The sequence below is a fragment of the Lactuca sativa genome, chromosome 4 (assembly GCF_002870075.4).
Source record: "Lactuca sativa cultivar Salinas chromosome 4, Lsat_Salinas_v11, whole genome shotgun sequence".
In the NCBI taxonomy this organism is placed as follows: domain Eukaryota; kingdom Viridiplantae; phylum Streptophyta; class Magnoliopsida; order Asterales; family Asteraceae; genus Lactuca; species Lactuca sativa.
In genome coordinates, this window is record NC_056626.2 from 91,129,512 (window position 1) to 91,146,856 (window position 17,345).

Here is a 17,345-nt window from a genome sequence, read left to right on the forward strand (position 1 = left end):
GGTTTTTAGTGGTTTACTTGAACTTTTTTGTTCCGGTTTTGACAAAATAAACGGGTTTCTAGTGATTTTTTTTCTTTATGAATTTGTGTAATGTTAGACTAGTTAAATTGGTTAAAGCTATCTAGTTAAACGGGTAAAACTAGTTAAATGAGTTAAACGGGTCAAAGAGGTTAAGCGGGTTGGTCGTGACAGGTTAGAAAGATTTAAGAATGTCATGTTCAGATTGACATTTTTTGAAGATTAAACGTGTCGTGCTCATGTAAGGCGGAAAGGTGTGGGCGCGGTCCCAGACCGCAGTTTGTGCCACGTCAACCAAGAACACCGCCCCCAGACCGCGGTCTAGTGCGGTCTTGGCCGCAGTGCGGTCCTTAAGTGCCGCGTTTTCTGATTGGTGGATGGGAAAATGGGAGGATTGACCAGTTGTTGGGTATTTAATTTTTTTCTTTTTTTTTTTTGCTTTTTCTTTCTTATATAATATATCTAACTTCATTTTTTCACAACACAATCTCTTCTCTCTTTCAAAAAAAAAAAAAATTTAAAATTAACACTCTCTCAAAAATGTCATCTTCTGAAGAATTTCAGAGTATTTTTGATACCGCTATTGCGTGTGTTCAAATGGCGGAACAAACATACAACGTTGTATGTAAAAACGCAGCTGCAAGTTCTCAACGGAGAACATGAAGATATATTTGCAGAAACCATGAAGAAGCCAACCAACGTTTGGTGCAAGACTATTTTGCAGAGAATGCGACTTATCAAGGGTATTATTTTCGTAGGCGCTTCAGAATGCTCAAAGGTTTATTCGAACATATAGTTGAAGATGTAACGAGAGAGTGCAGTTTTTTCCAACAACGCTACGATGCTAGAGGTACACCGAGTTTCACTCCCTTACAAAAAATGCACGGTCGTACTTTGTTAGTTAGCATATGGCATTCCGCCTGATGTGTTAGACGAAAGTTTTAGGATGTCTGCTAGGATCGCACGAGATAGTCTCCATTTTTTCTGCAAAATTGTGATTCAGTTTTATGGTCCAAAATATTTACGTAAGCCTACACGTAATGACATCCTGCAATTGCAAGCTCATCATGCTAGTATGCATGGGTTTCCTGGAATGCTAGGAAGCTTAGATTGTCTCCATTGGGCATGGAAAAATTGCCCTATAGCATACCATGGGCATTTTACCCGAGGTGATCATGGTCACCCAACGGTCATACTTGAAGCAGTTGCATCACAAGATATGTGGATTTGGCATGCTTTTTTTTGGTTCTCTTGGTTCGATTAACGACATCAACGTTCTTAATCGTTCACCAATATTTAACAACATATATGATGGATCTGCACCGGATTCTTCTTTTCAAGTGCGTGGAACGCCATATAAGTATGGTTATTATCTGGTCGATGGAATCTATCCTGAGTATGCTGTGTTTGTTAAATCTTTTACAACTCCACATGGTTCTAGACGAAAGAAATTCAAGAGAGCTCAAGAAAGAGCTAGGAAGGATGTTGAGCGTGCTTTTGGAGCTCTGAAGAAACGGTGGTTCATATTGAAAAAACCAGCAGCTTATTTAAGCGAGGAAAAACTTCAAGAAATCATGTATACATGTCTTATATTGCATAACATGATTATTGAAGACGAAGGAAGAGCGATATGTGCGTTTAACGAGGAAGAAACCATACCAGAGACACAACCAATAGAAATTGGTGGCGAAGAGTATATAAACAAGAGAGCAGACATATGTTGCGCTGAAACATTTCACAATCTTCGCAATGACTTGGTTGAACACATTTACGGGGTTCAAAACATTAACCTTAATTTGGATCCACCAGATGACTCCGAAGACGAGTTCTCAGAGAACGACTTTATGTAGTTTGCTTTAGTTATTATATTTGTGTTTTTTAAGTTTCTAGGATTATTTAAATGTCATGTGTGTGGTTTTCGTGTTTTTTTTTAATTATTTTTTTTGGTAATGCAATGTAATGTTTTTTTTTTTTAATTTTCAAGTAATGAAAAATTATGTTTTTTTTAAATAGAAGTTTTATTAAATTAAAATAGTTTAAAAAAAGAAGTTCTATTGAATTAAAATAGTTAAAAAAAAACAAAAAAAAATGTGTGGCACCACTCCCTTGGTGTGGCAAAAAACCACACTTGAGTGCTAAAAAATAAGCGGTTTTGGTGGCATCACACCCTCTAACCTAATGCTTTGTCAACCCATTTAAATTTCATCAAGACACGAACCCTTTGCCACCTCTACTGACTCGCTGGTTGGTCAATAGTTATGCCACTTGACTTGATAGTTTCTTATAAGCTGTTGCAGGATGTTTATACGTTTGGGTATTTAACAGGGCTATGATCGTTTCATACTCTACTCCACTGGGAAGTTTAGGTCAAATAACATTCTGCTCCACTTGGATCTTTAGATTATATATTAATTGTTACGTGGGGAATCTTTCCAGACTATGTACATGATGCCATACAGAATAGTTTTAAATAAGTGTCTGACAGAATTTTACAAATACATTTCTGTAATTTTGTCCTTGTGCGTTGCCTTGATTTGTCCCTTGTTTTCTCTTTACACAAAGGAGTAAAGTAAATTACAGTGTTAATTGATCTTGTCCCTATGGTATGGTATGAAGAAATTACGTTGGTCCCTGGTGTATATGAAAAAAAACCATTATATCCTTTCTAATTAACTATTTTTATTTTCTTTTACCTATTTAAAATTTTTGTAATAAAAATTATTAAACAAGGACCCACTGCCTAGAGCTGGCAATTCTCGACACGATACGCGATACGACACGGAATAAATGGGTTTGGGTTGAGTTTTTCAACCCGCCAACCCGTTTATTAAACGGGTCATATATGGGTTTCTCAAAAAATAAATGGGTTGACCCGCCAACCCGTTTATATTCTTAATAAAAAATTTATTTTCTTTTTAAATGTATTTATGTATCAACTATTAATATTTAATAAATATTATATAATATATACCACTGATTCATAGATCATTTGATTGTTTTGACATTTTGACTCGTAGTGGATGGTCTAAGGTCATAAGTCGTAACCTATAAGAGTAAGTCTATAGCATGTTTCTATAAATACTTTTAATTTTCATTTGGATGTTTAATACTTAAATGTCTAAAATTTGGACCCACGATCCCGCCAACCTGTGAGCCCGTATAAATAAATGGGTTGGCGGGTCATATATGGGTTTATGTTCCAAACCCACCAACTCGTGACCTGCCAACCTGTGACCTGTATATTTAAATGGGTCATGTTTGAATTGGCATATTTTGACCCGTCAACCCGCAACACGTCAACTCGAACACGACACGATTACCAGGCCTACCACCACCTCCCTCCATTCTACCAATCAAACCACTGTCTCCTTACATCTCTTTCTTCGTGGTGTGAGTGCTCACACCACTGGCGATCCAAAACCTAGAAACACACCTCGGTGGGTGTGGCTTTTTTAATTTTTAAAAATTTATCAATTATAAAAAATAAAAAGAAATTAAAAAGGGTGAGGTGGGTGTTGCTTATTTATTTATTTATTTTTAATTTTTAACTTTTAGTTTTATCAATTATAAAAAAAAAAAAATTTAAAAGGATATAATATTCTTTTTCATATGTAGACCAACACTGTAATTTCTTCATACCAATATGGACATGATCTATAACATTGCAAAAGTTGAATCAAAAGATGAGAATTTGAGACCAAAACTGTAATTTACTGATTTTCTTTATGTGATTTTTGTTGCTGGCTTCGTTTGCTTCTTCAACGCACAAGAACAAACAAACGAAGAAACCCCCAAACAAGAATTAATCTCTTATTCATCTTCTGATGATCAGAATGCTTCTTCCCATGTTTACAAATTACAATTACAATACATAATACATGTGCATTTTAATTTTATCCTATCGTATATATATACTAGACTCTTGATGTCCAAAACAAGTGGTAAAACAGAAAACCCATGTATACGTATATGCTGCTAACTTAAAACACAAAGAACCCAAAAAAAACATAGTAAAATCGAAATGGATCGATTAGGTATCCCAGATCATGACAACCGCAATCACCCCAATACCCAACGTCACAGCCAATAACTTATGATGGGGAGTGTCAACGGACACGACCTTCTGTGCCTTGTAACCCTTTAGCAGATGGTTAATGGATACATATACAAACACCCCACAAGCTATTCCCATGGATACTGCAAATATCCAATCTGCGACCCGACCCTGTGTGGTGGCATCTATTACAATTCCAATTGCAACCCCAATTGGACTTGAAATTCCAAAGGCGAAGGCGTAAGATGCGCATGATAAGAATGGGCGATCTGGTATCATCCTTAGAAGAGCAATTCCCATTGCAATTGCTGCAAAGATCTTGTGAAGAGATATCGTCCACAGAGCTTTCCAAGCATCGGCTTTGGTATCTGCGATCCCAATTGCTATGCCTTCAAACACTGAATGGAAACACAATGCGATTATCAACAAGATGCTGTCTCCAAGTGAAGAAGCCGATGATATTCCAATCTTCATCTCGTCTTTTCCATTTCTGTTGTCCCCTATTCATTATCAACAACAACAGTTACTTAAGATATCAATCAATTAAACAAAACAAAGAACAACTTACCTTGACCTTCAACATCAGGAGTTCTCTCTTTTCCATACACATAGGAAATGATGCAATCACCAAGCATAGTAAGCAAATAGCCAGCACAAGCCAACATAAAGGCAAAAGGGTATTCGACTGTTGTTAAATCTTCAAACGTTTCATTGGCATCACTCAGGAAATGCATCAAGGCTGTTCCAAGAAATACGCCGCCGGCGAACTGGGTGCCTAGTACCAAGAATCCTTCATTCCATTTGAAGAAGTAGGGAGAGACTCCTCCGATGAAAGTCCCAAAGAACACTATTATTAAACACCATATCTTGACCAGAATCAAGGATTTGGATCGGAGGTTGGGTTTCTGGGCGTCATCGTCCTCATCGTCTTCGCCGCCGCCATGAGCAGCGGCGGAGATAACAAGCAAAAGGAGGAGAGAGATGAACAAAAGGGAACGAGACATGTGAAATTTGAGTGAAAACAGAGGAACGAGACAAGAATTATTAGTTGGTTTGATTGTACTACACCCTGCCTTGGAAACGTAAATATGTAGTACAATCACAATGGCTGGATTTGTTTGGTTTTGACAGGGTCAATGTTTTAGATATTTATATCAAGAGGTTAGAGGCCCACACAACCTTATACACCAGATCGATCAGTACAGCAGCCAAAAAAATAATGTAAGAATCTTTACAGATTCCATATAATCATCTTGACCAAAAAAAATATGTGAAAAAAGGAAACCAAATTTGTAGAAGGTGGATTGATGGTTATAAAAAAGGGGCTGATTTATCCACTGAGCCTTTTAATCCATCCACAGCAAAAATAAGTATTTGGACAAATATACCCCCAATAAAATTTGTAGGTATTTAATTAATAGAGAGGAACCCTACGTTTGGAAACTCCAAACGCAAGATCCATTGCATTGCTTCTTCATCAGACAACACATCTTTAAGAGCTTGAATTAATTGCATCATCGAAAGAACAACGGCTGATTTCGTTCTCATTCTGATGATAATATCTATAAGGACTATCAAGCCTAAAGGCGATTAGCATCATCTAGAGAACCATTGTTGATTTCAATTTAATTTCTCGGTGCGTATTTATCGATATCTCACAGAGGTCAACCAATTACAAATCTTAATGGTACCTTGGTTGGAGATGTTAAACGAAAGAAAATGGTTGCCGGAGTTGATAATGGAGACCATGCTTTTACATTAACGGTGGGGCCTAATATATATCATTCACCGGAGAGAGTCGTTTGTAGATTCCTTCAACGGAGTTTCAGGTTCTCCTGAAAGAGCCGTCGCCGATTGCATGAGAGAGAGAGAGAGAGAGAGAGAGAGAGAGAGAGAGTGGTTGCCGGAGATGATGATCGGGAAAGAGAAGAGAAGATAGTGGCCGACGGTGGTTTCCTACTTTTGAGTGAGAAGGCCAGCAGAGGTTTAGTAGTGGTGGGAGGAAGGAGGCGATAGTTTAGACTTTAGAGGAGGTGGTCGCCGGAGATAACAACGGAGGATCTACTCCACAGTGGTCGCCAATATGGTAACAGAGGATCTACTCTACGGTGCTAAGTGAAAAAGATGCTGAAGAAAAAGACATGTTGGTATTTGCAGATTTTTGTCTATAACTTACTAAATGATATGAAGGTATAATTGTTCACATATTAAGCTATTGCCCTAATTCTCCATTGCAATGCTTGTTGGAAGCTCAGGGTTCGCATTCTTGTCATTCCAGGTGGTACCCACAGTTTTGAAGCTCATGATTACAACGTAGTTATTATAGTCTAATTGAATTTGATGACTACAAATGATTCATGTTTGTTTTTGAAACTTTGAGTTGGTGTCGTTCGAATAGGACACCAACTTGGTGAATTTTGTAATAGCTAGATTTTTCTTCATGATTCGCTCTCAGAACGAACGGCTACATATGTAAGTCAGGTGATCTTATTCTCTACTGTTTAGTGAATTATTTTAGCTTTAAGTCATTTTTACATTGAATCTCTATACATTTATTGTTTACATGATTTAATACATCTCTAACTGCAATTATGTATCGTATGAAAATTTTATATTGTACTAATATGATAGATTCATTCACATCGACCGTTAATAACTGATAATAACTTAAATAATGGTAATTCTCTGTGGTTGTGTTGTGCTGAAGATTGAGTGTCGAACGAGGAAGAAACGACTAGGAATGTGCGTTTGGAAACAAATCACCGGGTTTCTCTCCCTTAAAATCTCTTAATTTAAATCAGAGGCATAATTGTCACTTAACTTTAAAATTATGTGGATAGATAAAAAAAAATCAGTGGAAAAATCAGCACCCTATAAAAAAACAAATAAGTCTTTTCTATAAATAATAATCATAACGACGGATATGAGTTATTACTTATCAAACTATATATTGAATCTTTGATTTAAATTTTAAATTTATGACAGATAAGATCAAAAGTTTAAAATCTTAGAAAAGGTTATCCAAAACCCTTAAAACAAAAATTACATCTTTGGAGTTTTCCAACGCACATAAGCCACCACCTCGGTCTACCCATCTCCAGCTGCTGTATCCCTCTTCTCATCTCAGGCCGTCACCTCTCGGAGTCCCTCTTCTCCGCCTTTCAGCTAGGGCTCTGCCCCTCATGACTCTCGTCTACGTCTCCTAATCTTTATTGTTCTTGAAGTTGAATGTTGAGGTATCTAAATGATAAGTAGATATTACTACTCTATTGGTCTTTGTAATCGGAGCAAATGTTTGAGAATATTGAAAGTTGAAAGTGGAGAGAGAAAATAAGACATATGGAAGAAGGCGGGAGAGAATGATGTCACACTAGGATTTGCAATTTTTTGTTATTTACAAGGCGGGGAGATCTCTTCGATGTCGTTCAAGTCGTCCGGTATCTCATCCGTGTTCGTATTGAGGTCGATGTTCGTGCGTGCGTCCGAAACATCGATCGAACCCAAGCTGCAAGACCTTTTTGATTGTTGTTCTGTAAATGTGTCCGTTTTATTCCATTTTGGGTCTTCCTTGACAATCTCCCAAAAATTTTCGTGCTCGAAAATGTGAGTGGTGTCGACATGATATTGATCCCTTGCCGCTCTATAAACGTCAAAATCGATCGCACCACTTTGCTTGTGCGAGAAAAGTTTGTTGTAGACGGAATTGAACTTGATGCATTTCTTGCTTATTTGAGTCCATTTGCTACTCAACATATCGTGATTGAGATAATTTGCATCCTTCTTCAAAATGGTCCGAAATTTCCCGATCATGCCTTCCCAAAAAGCAACTTGTCTCATATCGTTTCCTTGCATTGGATTTTTGATGTCCCGCACCATGCAACCACCAACATGTATTATTCATTCGCAGTCCACCATGTTGGAGGTTCGTCTTCCGGTTGCTCAACCGTGACCACTTTCCTTTTCCTTCGTGCTCTCCCTTTGTTGGTTGTTTTTTTCGCCCCCTGCTTGCATCTCGGGTACCGTTTCTTGCGTGGGTAGTGGTTGTGCGGTATTTTGTTGCATTGTAGCTAATGTGTTGAAAAGGTTTTATGGAGGGGTTGTAGGGAATTGTGGTGGAGGTGAGGTGAGATTGAAAAATTTGCCTTGAGTATTGAGGATGTTCACATACAAATTGTATTGTGCAAAAACGAGAGGCGAAGATGTATTTGTGTTTGGAGGAGAAGTGTTGGGGTTTTGATCCATAGTGATGAAATGAGAAATTGTTTGATGATTTAAAATAAGATAAGAGAAATAATTTGGATTGTAGGTAAAAAATAAAGTTAGATATGTATATATTCTAAAAATTGGAGTTAATGTTGATATATATATATATATATATATATATATATATATATATATATATATATATATATATATATATATATATATATATATATATATATATATACACACACATTTTTGACCGTTTTCAAACGACTCAAAATATTACCGTTTGTAAAATTTCGATAAAAAATGCCTGTTTCTAGCCGTTACCACAATAACGCATTGTAACATAACGCCAAATAACAGGGACCGAGGACAGTGTTTCGCCCGTTATACCAGCGTTATTTGGTTGCCACGTTGGAATAACGGCTTATGTTGTTGCCCGCTCCCACCCATCATAATTCATGTATTATGTTATGATTTTTTATAATAAAATGTGAAACAAATAGTTTTTTTTTTATTTTCATTTTATGTTTAATCTTTGGCGTTAAATTTGTTATTACAGTGACCTTATTGTTGGATTAGGTGTCTAAGATCATAACTATAATTGTTATGTACTTGATTTGATAGTAGCATGATCCTTTTGGGTTGCCTTCACTTTAGCAACTTGACAGGATGACTTTTGAAGAGAGAGGTTGAATTTATTATTCGGAATAATAAATTAATTTATTAATGTATTATGAAAATAATATATTAATTAGAAATCATGTTATTCAATTAGTATTTAATCAGAATTTAATTTGGAATTAATTTTGGGATTAAAAGAACTGATTAAAGGAACAGATGATGTTTTGCAAATCATAGATAGTTGTGTAACCGGGCTATTAGACTCCTTAGATGGGAGTGGATGAAAACTATAGGGATGCCATATAGGTTTCGTCCAAGGCTCTTTAATAAGGGTCCATAGGCTGCTTAAGCCTTAAGCAGGAAATTAGGGTTTCCTCCAGAAAACCCTAGCAGCCCACAACTATATAAAGAACCCCACCACCTATGATTTTCGGCCAATGCTTGCATTTGTAAACCCTAGCCAAATTTCTATGAGCATCCCTCCCCTCTCCTCTCATCCTCTTACTAGTGGTGTTTGTAAGCCATTAGAGGTGTCACATTTGAGGCACTAAGCTTTCAAGAGTCAATGATCTACAAGGTTTCTTGTTATTGCTACATAACAAGTGAGGTAAACTTCTAAACCCTAATTATATATATATATATATATATATATATATATATATATATATATATATATATATATATATATATAGAAGTAAGTTCAAATAAAAAAGTAAATAGTATGAGAACGTCAAAACACTATATTTATGATATTATTCTATAATGAATGTTGTATAGGTGTATTGTTGAATTAATTCTAATATGATTATTAACGTTTAAATACTCATATATTCATTAGAATGTTATTATTCTATTATAAATTTGTGTATGTGTATTTTATAGTAAATTCTAATTTTAGTTTTAACATGTGACTATTCATTTATTCATTGCTGAATAATGTCATAAAGCTGTGGATACAAAATTCATTGCGGAATAATAACATAAAAATAGTGTTTTTACGTTCTCATACTATTTAATGTTTTTATTTGAACTATCCCATATATATATATATATATATATATATATATATATATATATGGGATAGTTCAAATAAAAACATTAAATAGTTCAAATATATATCCATATATATATATATATATATATATATATATATATATATATATATATATATATTTGGGAAAAGTGAATATACACTTAAGGGTATATAAGCTTAGGTATCCAAACACACCATAATACGTCGTTTAGTTTCATATATTCATTATAATGTTCTTAAACTTCAACCCCTAACTAGATTTACTTTCAAGATTTTTGAAATTTCACTATTATTTTTCTCTTATATCACATCTTTTTATCGAACACCTACTAGGCTATATATATTGTAGTTGAAAATGAAAATTATGTAAGAGTAAGGTAAATGTGTAATTTTTAAAAATAATGGAAGTACATCAAGTTAGAAATTAAATTATAAGAACATTGAACAATTAGAATGTATTATATGATATAAAACGATCATAGTATGGTGAGTTTGGTTACCTAAACAAATATGATTTTCACTACTTGAACATGCAAACTGAATACCAAAGCAAAACCCAAGATCTGGTGCATATATATATATATATATATATATATATATATATATATATATATATATATATATATATATATATATATATATATATAATGATTGATGATATATTGAGTATGTGGTAGATCAATATGATTGTATGATGGTTGTTGATATGCGTTAGGCTGGTAGATCTGTAGGACTACCTGTGATTCTATCTGTATAATTATCTTTTCTATTGAATATGCTTGTTAATAGTTATATATATCAACATGTTATGTTGGGGTTGAGACTACTTTGTGTTGTCAATCAACAGACCGGGGAAATCCAACCGGGAGTTTGTGAGCCAGGGTAATCCAACTAGGAGGTTGTTGACCCAGTATGTGACATGTCGGGCAATCCAATCAGAAGGTTGTAACATTCGTAATTTGGTATGTTTCGTTTTAGCCCCTTAATGCAAAATCTATATCATTTTGGTCCCTAGCTAGTACGCGGGGCGTACTTTATGAGTACGCTTAACCTACTAGCTCTCTTTTAAATGCATGATTCACCCACGTACATCGGGCGTACATGGGGTACGCATGGCGTACATGGTGTAAGGGCAAACCCTAATTTTTAGGGTTTGCACCCTATTTAAGCATCTTAAACCACCTTTGGACATTCTATTGATCAAGCTCCATCGCCCTATGCCCCAATATCGAAACCCTAAGTGTATTTGGTGAGATTTGAGCTTGAAAGTGAGTTTGTTGGTGTTTTGCAGGGAAGTAGAAGAAGAAGAACACTTGGAGGTTGCTTGGGAGTAACTTGAGGTTGTAGATCCAGAGTTATCTTCACCTTAGCAAGCCATTTGAGGTAAAAACCTCTTATCTTGATAATTCTGTGTGCTAGATCCAACTTAGTGTGTTATTTATGCATTTTTTGGGCCCTTTAAGTTAAATTTAAGCTTTTGATTTACTCCAGAAGCCATGGGTGTTAGATCTTAGCTCCATTGAGGTCCCTTGTCCATAAAAATGCAACCTTTATGGGTTATTTTGGTCCATGGAAGTGTGAAGAGTCTTATTATGCTTCTTTTTGAGTTTTGGCCCTTATTAAATCATGCATGGGTGCAAAGTTTCCAACTTTGCGTATTAAGTCGCCATTTAGAATCATATCGAAGAGTTCAGCATGTTGGCTTAACCAATTAATTGCTTAATGGTTTGGATTGGTAATGCGGGGAGTACGTTGGGCGTACCCAGCTGGTATGCTGCCCAAGGTTCTAAAAGGCGTGAGGCGTGGCATGGCGGCAATGCCAAGCCTCAAGCTTAACGAGTTATGGCGAGCCATGGCGTTTTTCAAGGCATGATGTAAGGCGGCGATTTTGTATTCATTTATAATTATATTACCGCATAAATATAAATTTATATCAAATATACCTAGTTTTTAGAAGTGTTATATCAACAACTAATAACAGAAAGTTAATAAAAAAACACAATACTTGTATGTCCGATTAGAAAAGGTATAAAAAAGAGCAAAAAATGTGTCTCAAACAAAAAACACGCGCCATAACACGCCATAACGCGCCATGGCACGCCATATCACGCCTTGCCACGCGCCACGCCTAATAGCAACGTTATGAAGCTTTTCATAACGGCGACGCCACGCCTCATGCCATGGCGCACCTTGGCGCCCACCATGGTGCGCCTTTTAGAACAATGATGAAACGACCCAAAAATACGACCCGAAAATTTCATTTTTAATATAATCAAAATCATAAAACTGAGTGTATCATAATAAAACCATGCGTTGCATTTCTCAAAAACCACACTAAAATACTGTAACAAGAAACGTGTCGCAACTGAATCAAAACATATCTAAGAAGACTGAGTCAAACTCCCAGGATAAAAACTGAAGCTGTGGTGTGTGCAATGCCATCATCCCGAGCTCTTCCCTCTGCTTGCGGAAGTACCTGAAACCAAAACTGAAACTGTAAGCACGAAGCTTAGTGAGCTCCCCCAAACTACAACATACCATACAATACATATATAAAGCACATACTGGGCCTTGCCCACTGCATCAGACCGAAGTCTGGAACTAGCTGCATCGGACCGATGTCCGGAACTGACTGGGACCTTGTCCCCTGCATCGGATCAGAGTCCGGAACTAACTACATCGGACCGAAGTCCGGAACTAACTGCATCGGACCGAAGTCCGGAACTGACTGCATCGGACCGAAGTCCGGAACTGGCTGATCATGGCATAGCATAAAACATAACAACTATTATAATCACATATACTGCATACTGCATCGGAACAGAGTCTGGAACACATAACACAAATATGCTTGAATCACAAAGACATCAAGCACTCTAGCTACTGCATCAGACCAAAGTCCGGGACTATTGCTAATTAAACGGGCCGGCATTATGGCCGTAGACCCGTTCCTACTGAAAGGAAACTCACCTCGTGAACTGGCTGCGGTGTGAATGGCTCTGAGGGCTAACTGCTGCTGCTGCTCCGGTATCTCCCCGGCTACAAGTACATAAACACACTCAATCAAATACTAAACACTGCACTGGGGTAAAATGACTCTTTTACCCTTGGTCAAAGTCAAGACTCGGTCAAAGTCAACCCACAGTTGACCTGACTCGCCGAGTTGGGCCGCCAACTCGCCGAGTCCCTATTCTCACTTCTCGACCCTACTCGCTGCTACTCGTCGAGTATGGCATCAACTCGACGAGTTCCCTTTTGAATCAAAACTTAGGCAATCTGCATCCGACTCGCCGAGTCATATGAACAACTCGACGAGTTGTTCTTCGAGCTAAGAAGATTGCCTTGGACTCGCCGAGTTATATGAACAACTCGCCGAGTCCCTCCATTACTGAGTCTACCCTCAAACTCGCTAAGTCCACTCCACTACTCACTGGTCCCACTCGACACCGCTCAAAAGGAAGAAATCGGGGACTCGCGACTCGACTCGCCGAGTCGTTCTTCCGACTCGCCGAGTCACAACCATGCAACTATTCTACACTCGATTCTGCTTGAATCCACTACATACAAATGATAGATCTGAGTCCAATAAGCTGATTTACCACGTAAAGTTTCCAACTTTACGTGTACAAACACATGAAAAAGGAGATAAAGGCTAAAAAGATACTTAAAAGGGTAGATCTAGGGTTATTATGCAAAATAGCTCCATAAAGGCAATAGATCTGGGCTCTACAACTCCTAAATGAACAGATCTAAGGCTATCTCGACATAATAGGGCTTCCATATCAACATAAGGCTTGAGAAAAGCATCAACTAGATCTAGAAGAGTTCTAATGGGGTTTTAAAGCATAAAAGGGAAGGAAATCCGAAGAATACCTCAAAGAACTCTGGTTTTCCCTTGAATCTCTGCTCTACAACTCTTCTCCTTGCTCCTTTCTTCTTTTCCTTCTTCAAACCTTCACAAATGCACACAAGATCACTTAAATCACTCAAGAACGAATTAGGGTTTCTCACAGCTCTCTGAGGGTGAAGGAGGCGAGAATGGAGGCTATAAGGTGGCTTAAATAGTGGGCAACCCGGGGATTTAGGGTTTCTCCCAAACAGACAGACTCGCCGAGTCCAGAATATGGACTCGTCGAGTCGCCAGCTAACACGTGCTCGAAATCCCGTCCCTACTCGGCGAGTCAGGCTATGAACTCGCCGAGTCCCTCTTGCAAACTTCAAAAACAAATACCATGGAATCATCATACCGGAGACGGGTCGTTACAATTCTCCCCCACTTATCTCAGACTTCGTCCTCGAAGTCTGCTACGGCTGAATCTGCAAATATCTCTGGGTAGTGCTCTCTCATCTCCTCCTCAGCCTCCCACGTCCACTCAGACCCCTTCCGGTGCTGCCACTGAACCTTCACTAACTGAATTTCCTTGTTCCTCAAGGTCTTGGTCTTCCGGTCCAGAATCGCGACCGGCCTCTCAATATAATTCAGGCTGCTATCAACCTGAATATCCTCTAGGGGAACGACTGCTGACTCATCCACCAAACACTTCCTCAACTGAGACACATGGAAAGTGTTGTGGATCTGACTAAGCTCCTCAGGAAGATCTAACCGATAAGCAACCCGACCCACCCGGGCCAAAACCCTGAAAGGACCAATAAATCTGGGGCCCAACTTGCCCCTCTTCCGGAATCTGATGACACCCTTCCAAGGTGAGACCTTCAGAAGGACCATATCTCCCACCTGGAACTCCAAGTCCGAACGCCTCCTGTCGGCGTAGCTCTTCTGCCGACTCTGCGCAGTCTGCAGTCTACTACGGACCTGCTGGATCAACTCGGTCGTCTTGAGCACCACTTCTGTGCTCCCGATGACTCGCTGACCGACCTCGCCCCAACAAAGGTACGTATCCCAACTGCCACCAAAGTCTAGAACACATGCCCTGAACATGTCCTTAAGAGTCTGAATCGTCCTCTCACTCTGCCCGTCCGTCTGAGGGTGGAAAGCGGTGCTGAAAAGAAGACGAGTACCCATCTCGTCGTGAAACCGCTTCCAGAATCTGGATGTAAAACGGACATCTCGGTCTGACACCACCGATACCGGCACTCCATGACGTGCCACAATCTCTCGCACATAGATATCGGCTAACTTCTCTGCCGATATACTCTCCTGGATCGGGATAAAATGGGCACTCTTCGTCAACCGATCCACTACTACCCATATCGAATCCACTCCTCGTGCGGTCCTGGGGAGCTTGGTGACAAAATCCATGGTGATGTCCTCCCATTTCCACACGGGAATGTCTAACGGTTGCATCTTGCCGTGAGGTCTCTGGTGCTCCACCTTGACCTTCCGGCAGGTCAGACATATCTCAACATACCAGGCGACGTCCCGCTTCATGCAGGGCCACCAATAACCAGGTCGAAGATCTCGATACATCTTCGTCGCCCCTGGGTGGATATAAAATCGAGACTTATGAGCCTCGTCCATCAACACTTGCTGTACTCCACCCCAGTACGGTACCCACACCCTCCCGTGAAGCGTCAACAATCCCCGACTGTCATAATCAAACGAGGCTACTCGGCCCACTATCCTCTCACACTTCTGCCTCTCCTCCTTGAGGCCCTCCACCTGAGCCTCCTTGATCCGCTCCAACAATGGAGTAATCACTGTCATCCTCAAACACAGATCCCTAATAGGGGCTGCCGACACTTTGCGGCTTAGGGCGTCGGCCACCACGTTGGCCTTCCCTGGGTGGTAAAGGATCTCACAATCATAATCCTTTAGTACATCCAACCACCTCCTCTGCCTCATGTTCAGACTCGGCTGATCCATAAGGTACCTCAAACTCTTGTGATCTGTGTAAATAGTACAACGGACCCCATAAAGGTAGTGCCTCCAAATCTTGAGGGCAAACACAACCGCCCCCAGCTCTAAATCATGGGTAGGATAATTAGCCTCGTGAGGCTTCAACTGTCTCGAGGCATAAGCTATCACATGGCCTCGCTGCATCAATACTGCTCCCATACCTGTGATCGAGGCATCACAGTAGACTACGAAGTCCTCTACTCCCTCTAGCAAGGTAAGGATCGGAGCCTCGCACAATCTCTATCTGAGGGTCTCGAACGCTGCCTGCTGCTCAGGCCCCCAACGAAATACCACCGACTTCTTGGTCAGTCGGGTGAGCGGCACTGCTATCTTGGAGAAATCCTGAATAAATCTCCGATAATACCCTGCCAACCCTAGGAAGCTCCGAATCTCAGATGGAGATTTCGGGACCTCCCACTGCATCACGGCCTCTATCTTGGCCGGATCTACCAAGATACCCTTCTGGTTGACGAGGTGACCAAGGAACTGCACCTCGCGCAACCAGAACTCACATTTGGAGAACTTTGCGAAAAGTCTCTACCTCCTCAAAACCTCCAGCACCTCTCGCAGGTGCTCCTCATGCTGCTCCCGCGTCTTGGAATACACCAAGATATCATCTATGAATACTATCACTGACCGATCCAGCATCGGCCTGCACATGCGATTCATGAGATCCATGAACGCGGCTGGAGCATTGGTGAGCCCAAATGGCATCACCACAAACTCATAATGACCATACCTGGTCCTGAAAGCAGTCTTCTGTACATCCTCATCTTTAACCTGCATCTGATGATAACCGGAGCGTAGATCGATCTTGGAGAACCAAGACGCTCCCTGAAGCTGATCAAACAAACCATCTATCCTCGGAAGTGGGTAACGGTTCTTCACCGTTACCTTATTCAACTCCCGATAATCTATACACATACGATGCGACCCATCCTTCTTCCTCACAAACAGGATCGGCGCTCCCCAAGGCGAACTGCTCGGTCGAATGAAACCCTTGTCTAACAGCTCCTGCAGCTGCGTAGACAACTCCTGCATCTCAGGGGGAGCTAGTCGATACGGTGCCTTGGCTATCGGAGCCGCACCAGGAATTAGGTCGATCCTGAACTCAACCTGCCTCTCAGGAGGTATCCCCGGCAAATCCTCGGGAAACACATCCGAGTAGTCTCGTACTATAGGAACATCATCAACTGTCGTCTTGCCCTTCTCCCGGGCATCCAAGACGTAAGCTACAAAACCGGCGCAACCCTGCTGAACATAGCGCCTCGCCCTTGCGGCGGAACAGAAGGTCGGTCCACGCTGTGGCCTCTCGCCCTGAATCACTAACTCTCCCCTACTGGGAGTGCGAACCCTCACCAGCTGAAGCTCACAATCAATCACCGCCCCATTGGGGCTTAGCCAATCCATGCCCACAATAACCTTATTCCCTCGCAGGGGAATAGGTACCAGGTCCACTGAAAACTGCTCATCAAATAACTGAAGAGAACACCCTCTATGCACTCTGCCGACCCTCGCGGTCCTATCATCTGTTATCTCAACCTCTAATGGAC

The 17,345-nt window shown here is 40.0% G+C and overlaps 2 protein-coding genes across 2 annotated transcripts; one reads left to right on the forward strand and one right to left on the reverse strand.

Moving 5' to 3' along the window:
- The first annotated feature begins 1,169 nt into the window (after positions 1–1,169).
- Positions 1,170–1,868, forward strand: LOC111887362 (uncharacterized). The gene has a single exon (XM_023883529.1). It carries the CDS (start codon positions 1,170–1,172, stop codon positions 1,866–1,868), a length of 699 nt encoding a protein of 232 aa, XP_023739297.1.
- Positions 1,869–3,804: 1,936 nt separating this feature from the next.
- On the reverse strand, positions 3,805–5,172 carry LOC111887358 (zinc transporter 11). The gene is made up of 2 exons (XM_023883525.3): positions 4,641–5,172; positions 3,805–4,572 (listed from the first exon to the last, which is right to left on the reverse strand). The coding sequence occupies exons 1-2, from the start codon at positions 5,074–5,076 to the stop codon at positions 4,049–4,051; spliced, it is 960 nt and encodes a 319-aa protein (XP_023739293.1). The 5' UTR covers positions 5,077–5,172; the 3' UTR covers positions 3,805–4,048.
- Positions 5,173–17,345: the final 12,173 nt, after the last annotated feature.

Coding starts and splice junctions, on each gene's coding strand:
- LOC111887358 (XM_023883525.3), bottom strand. CDS start 5,076: ATGTCTCGTTCCCTTTTGTTCATCTCTCTCCTCCTTTTGCTTGTTATC. Junction 4,573..4,640: donor TCCTGATGTTGAAGGTCAAG/GTAAGTTGTTCT, acceptor GATAATGAATAG/GGGACAACAGAAATGGAAAA.
- LOC111887362 (XM_023883529.1), top strand. CDS start 1,170: ATGGGCATTTTACCCGAGGTGATCATGGTCACCCAACGGTCATACTTG.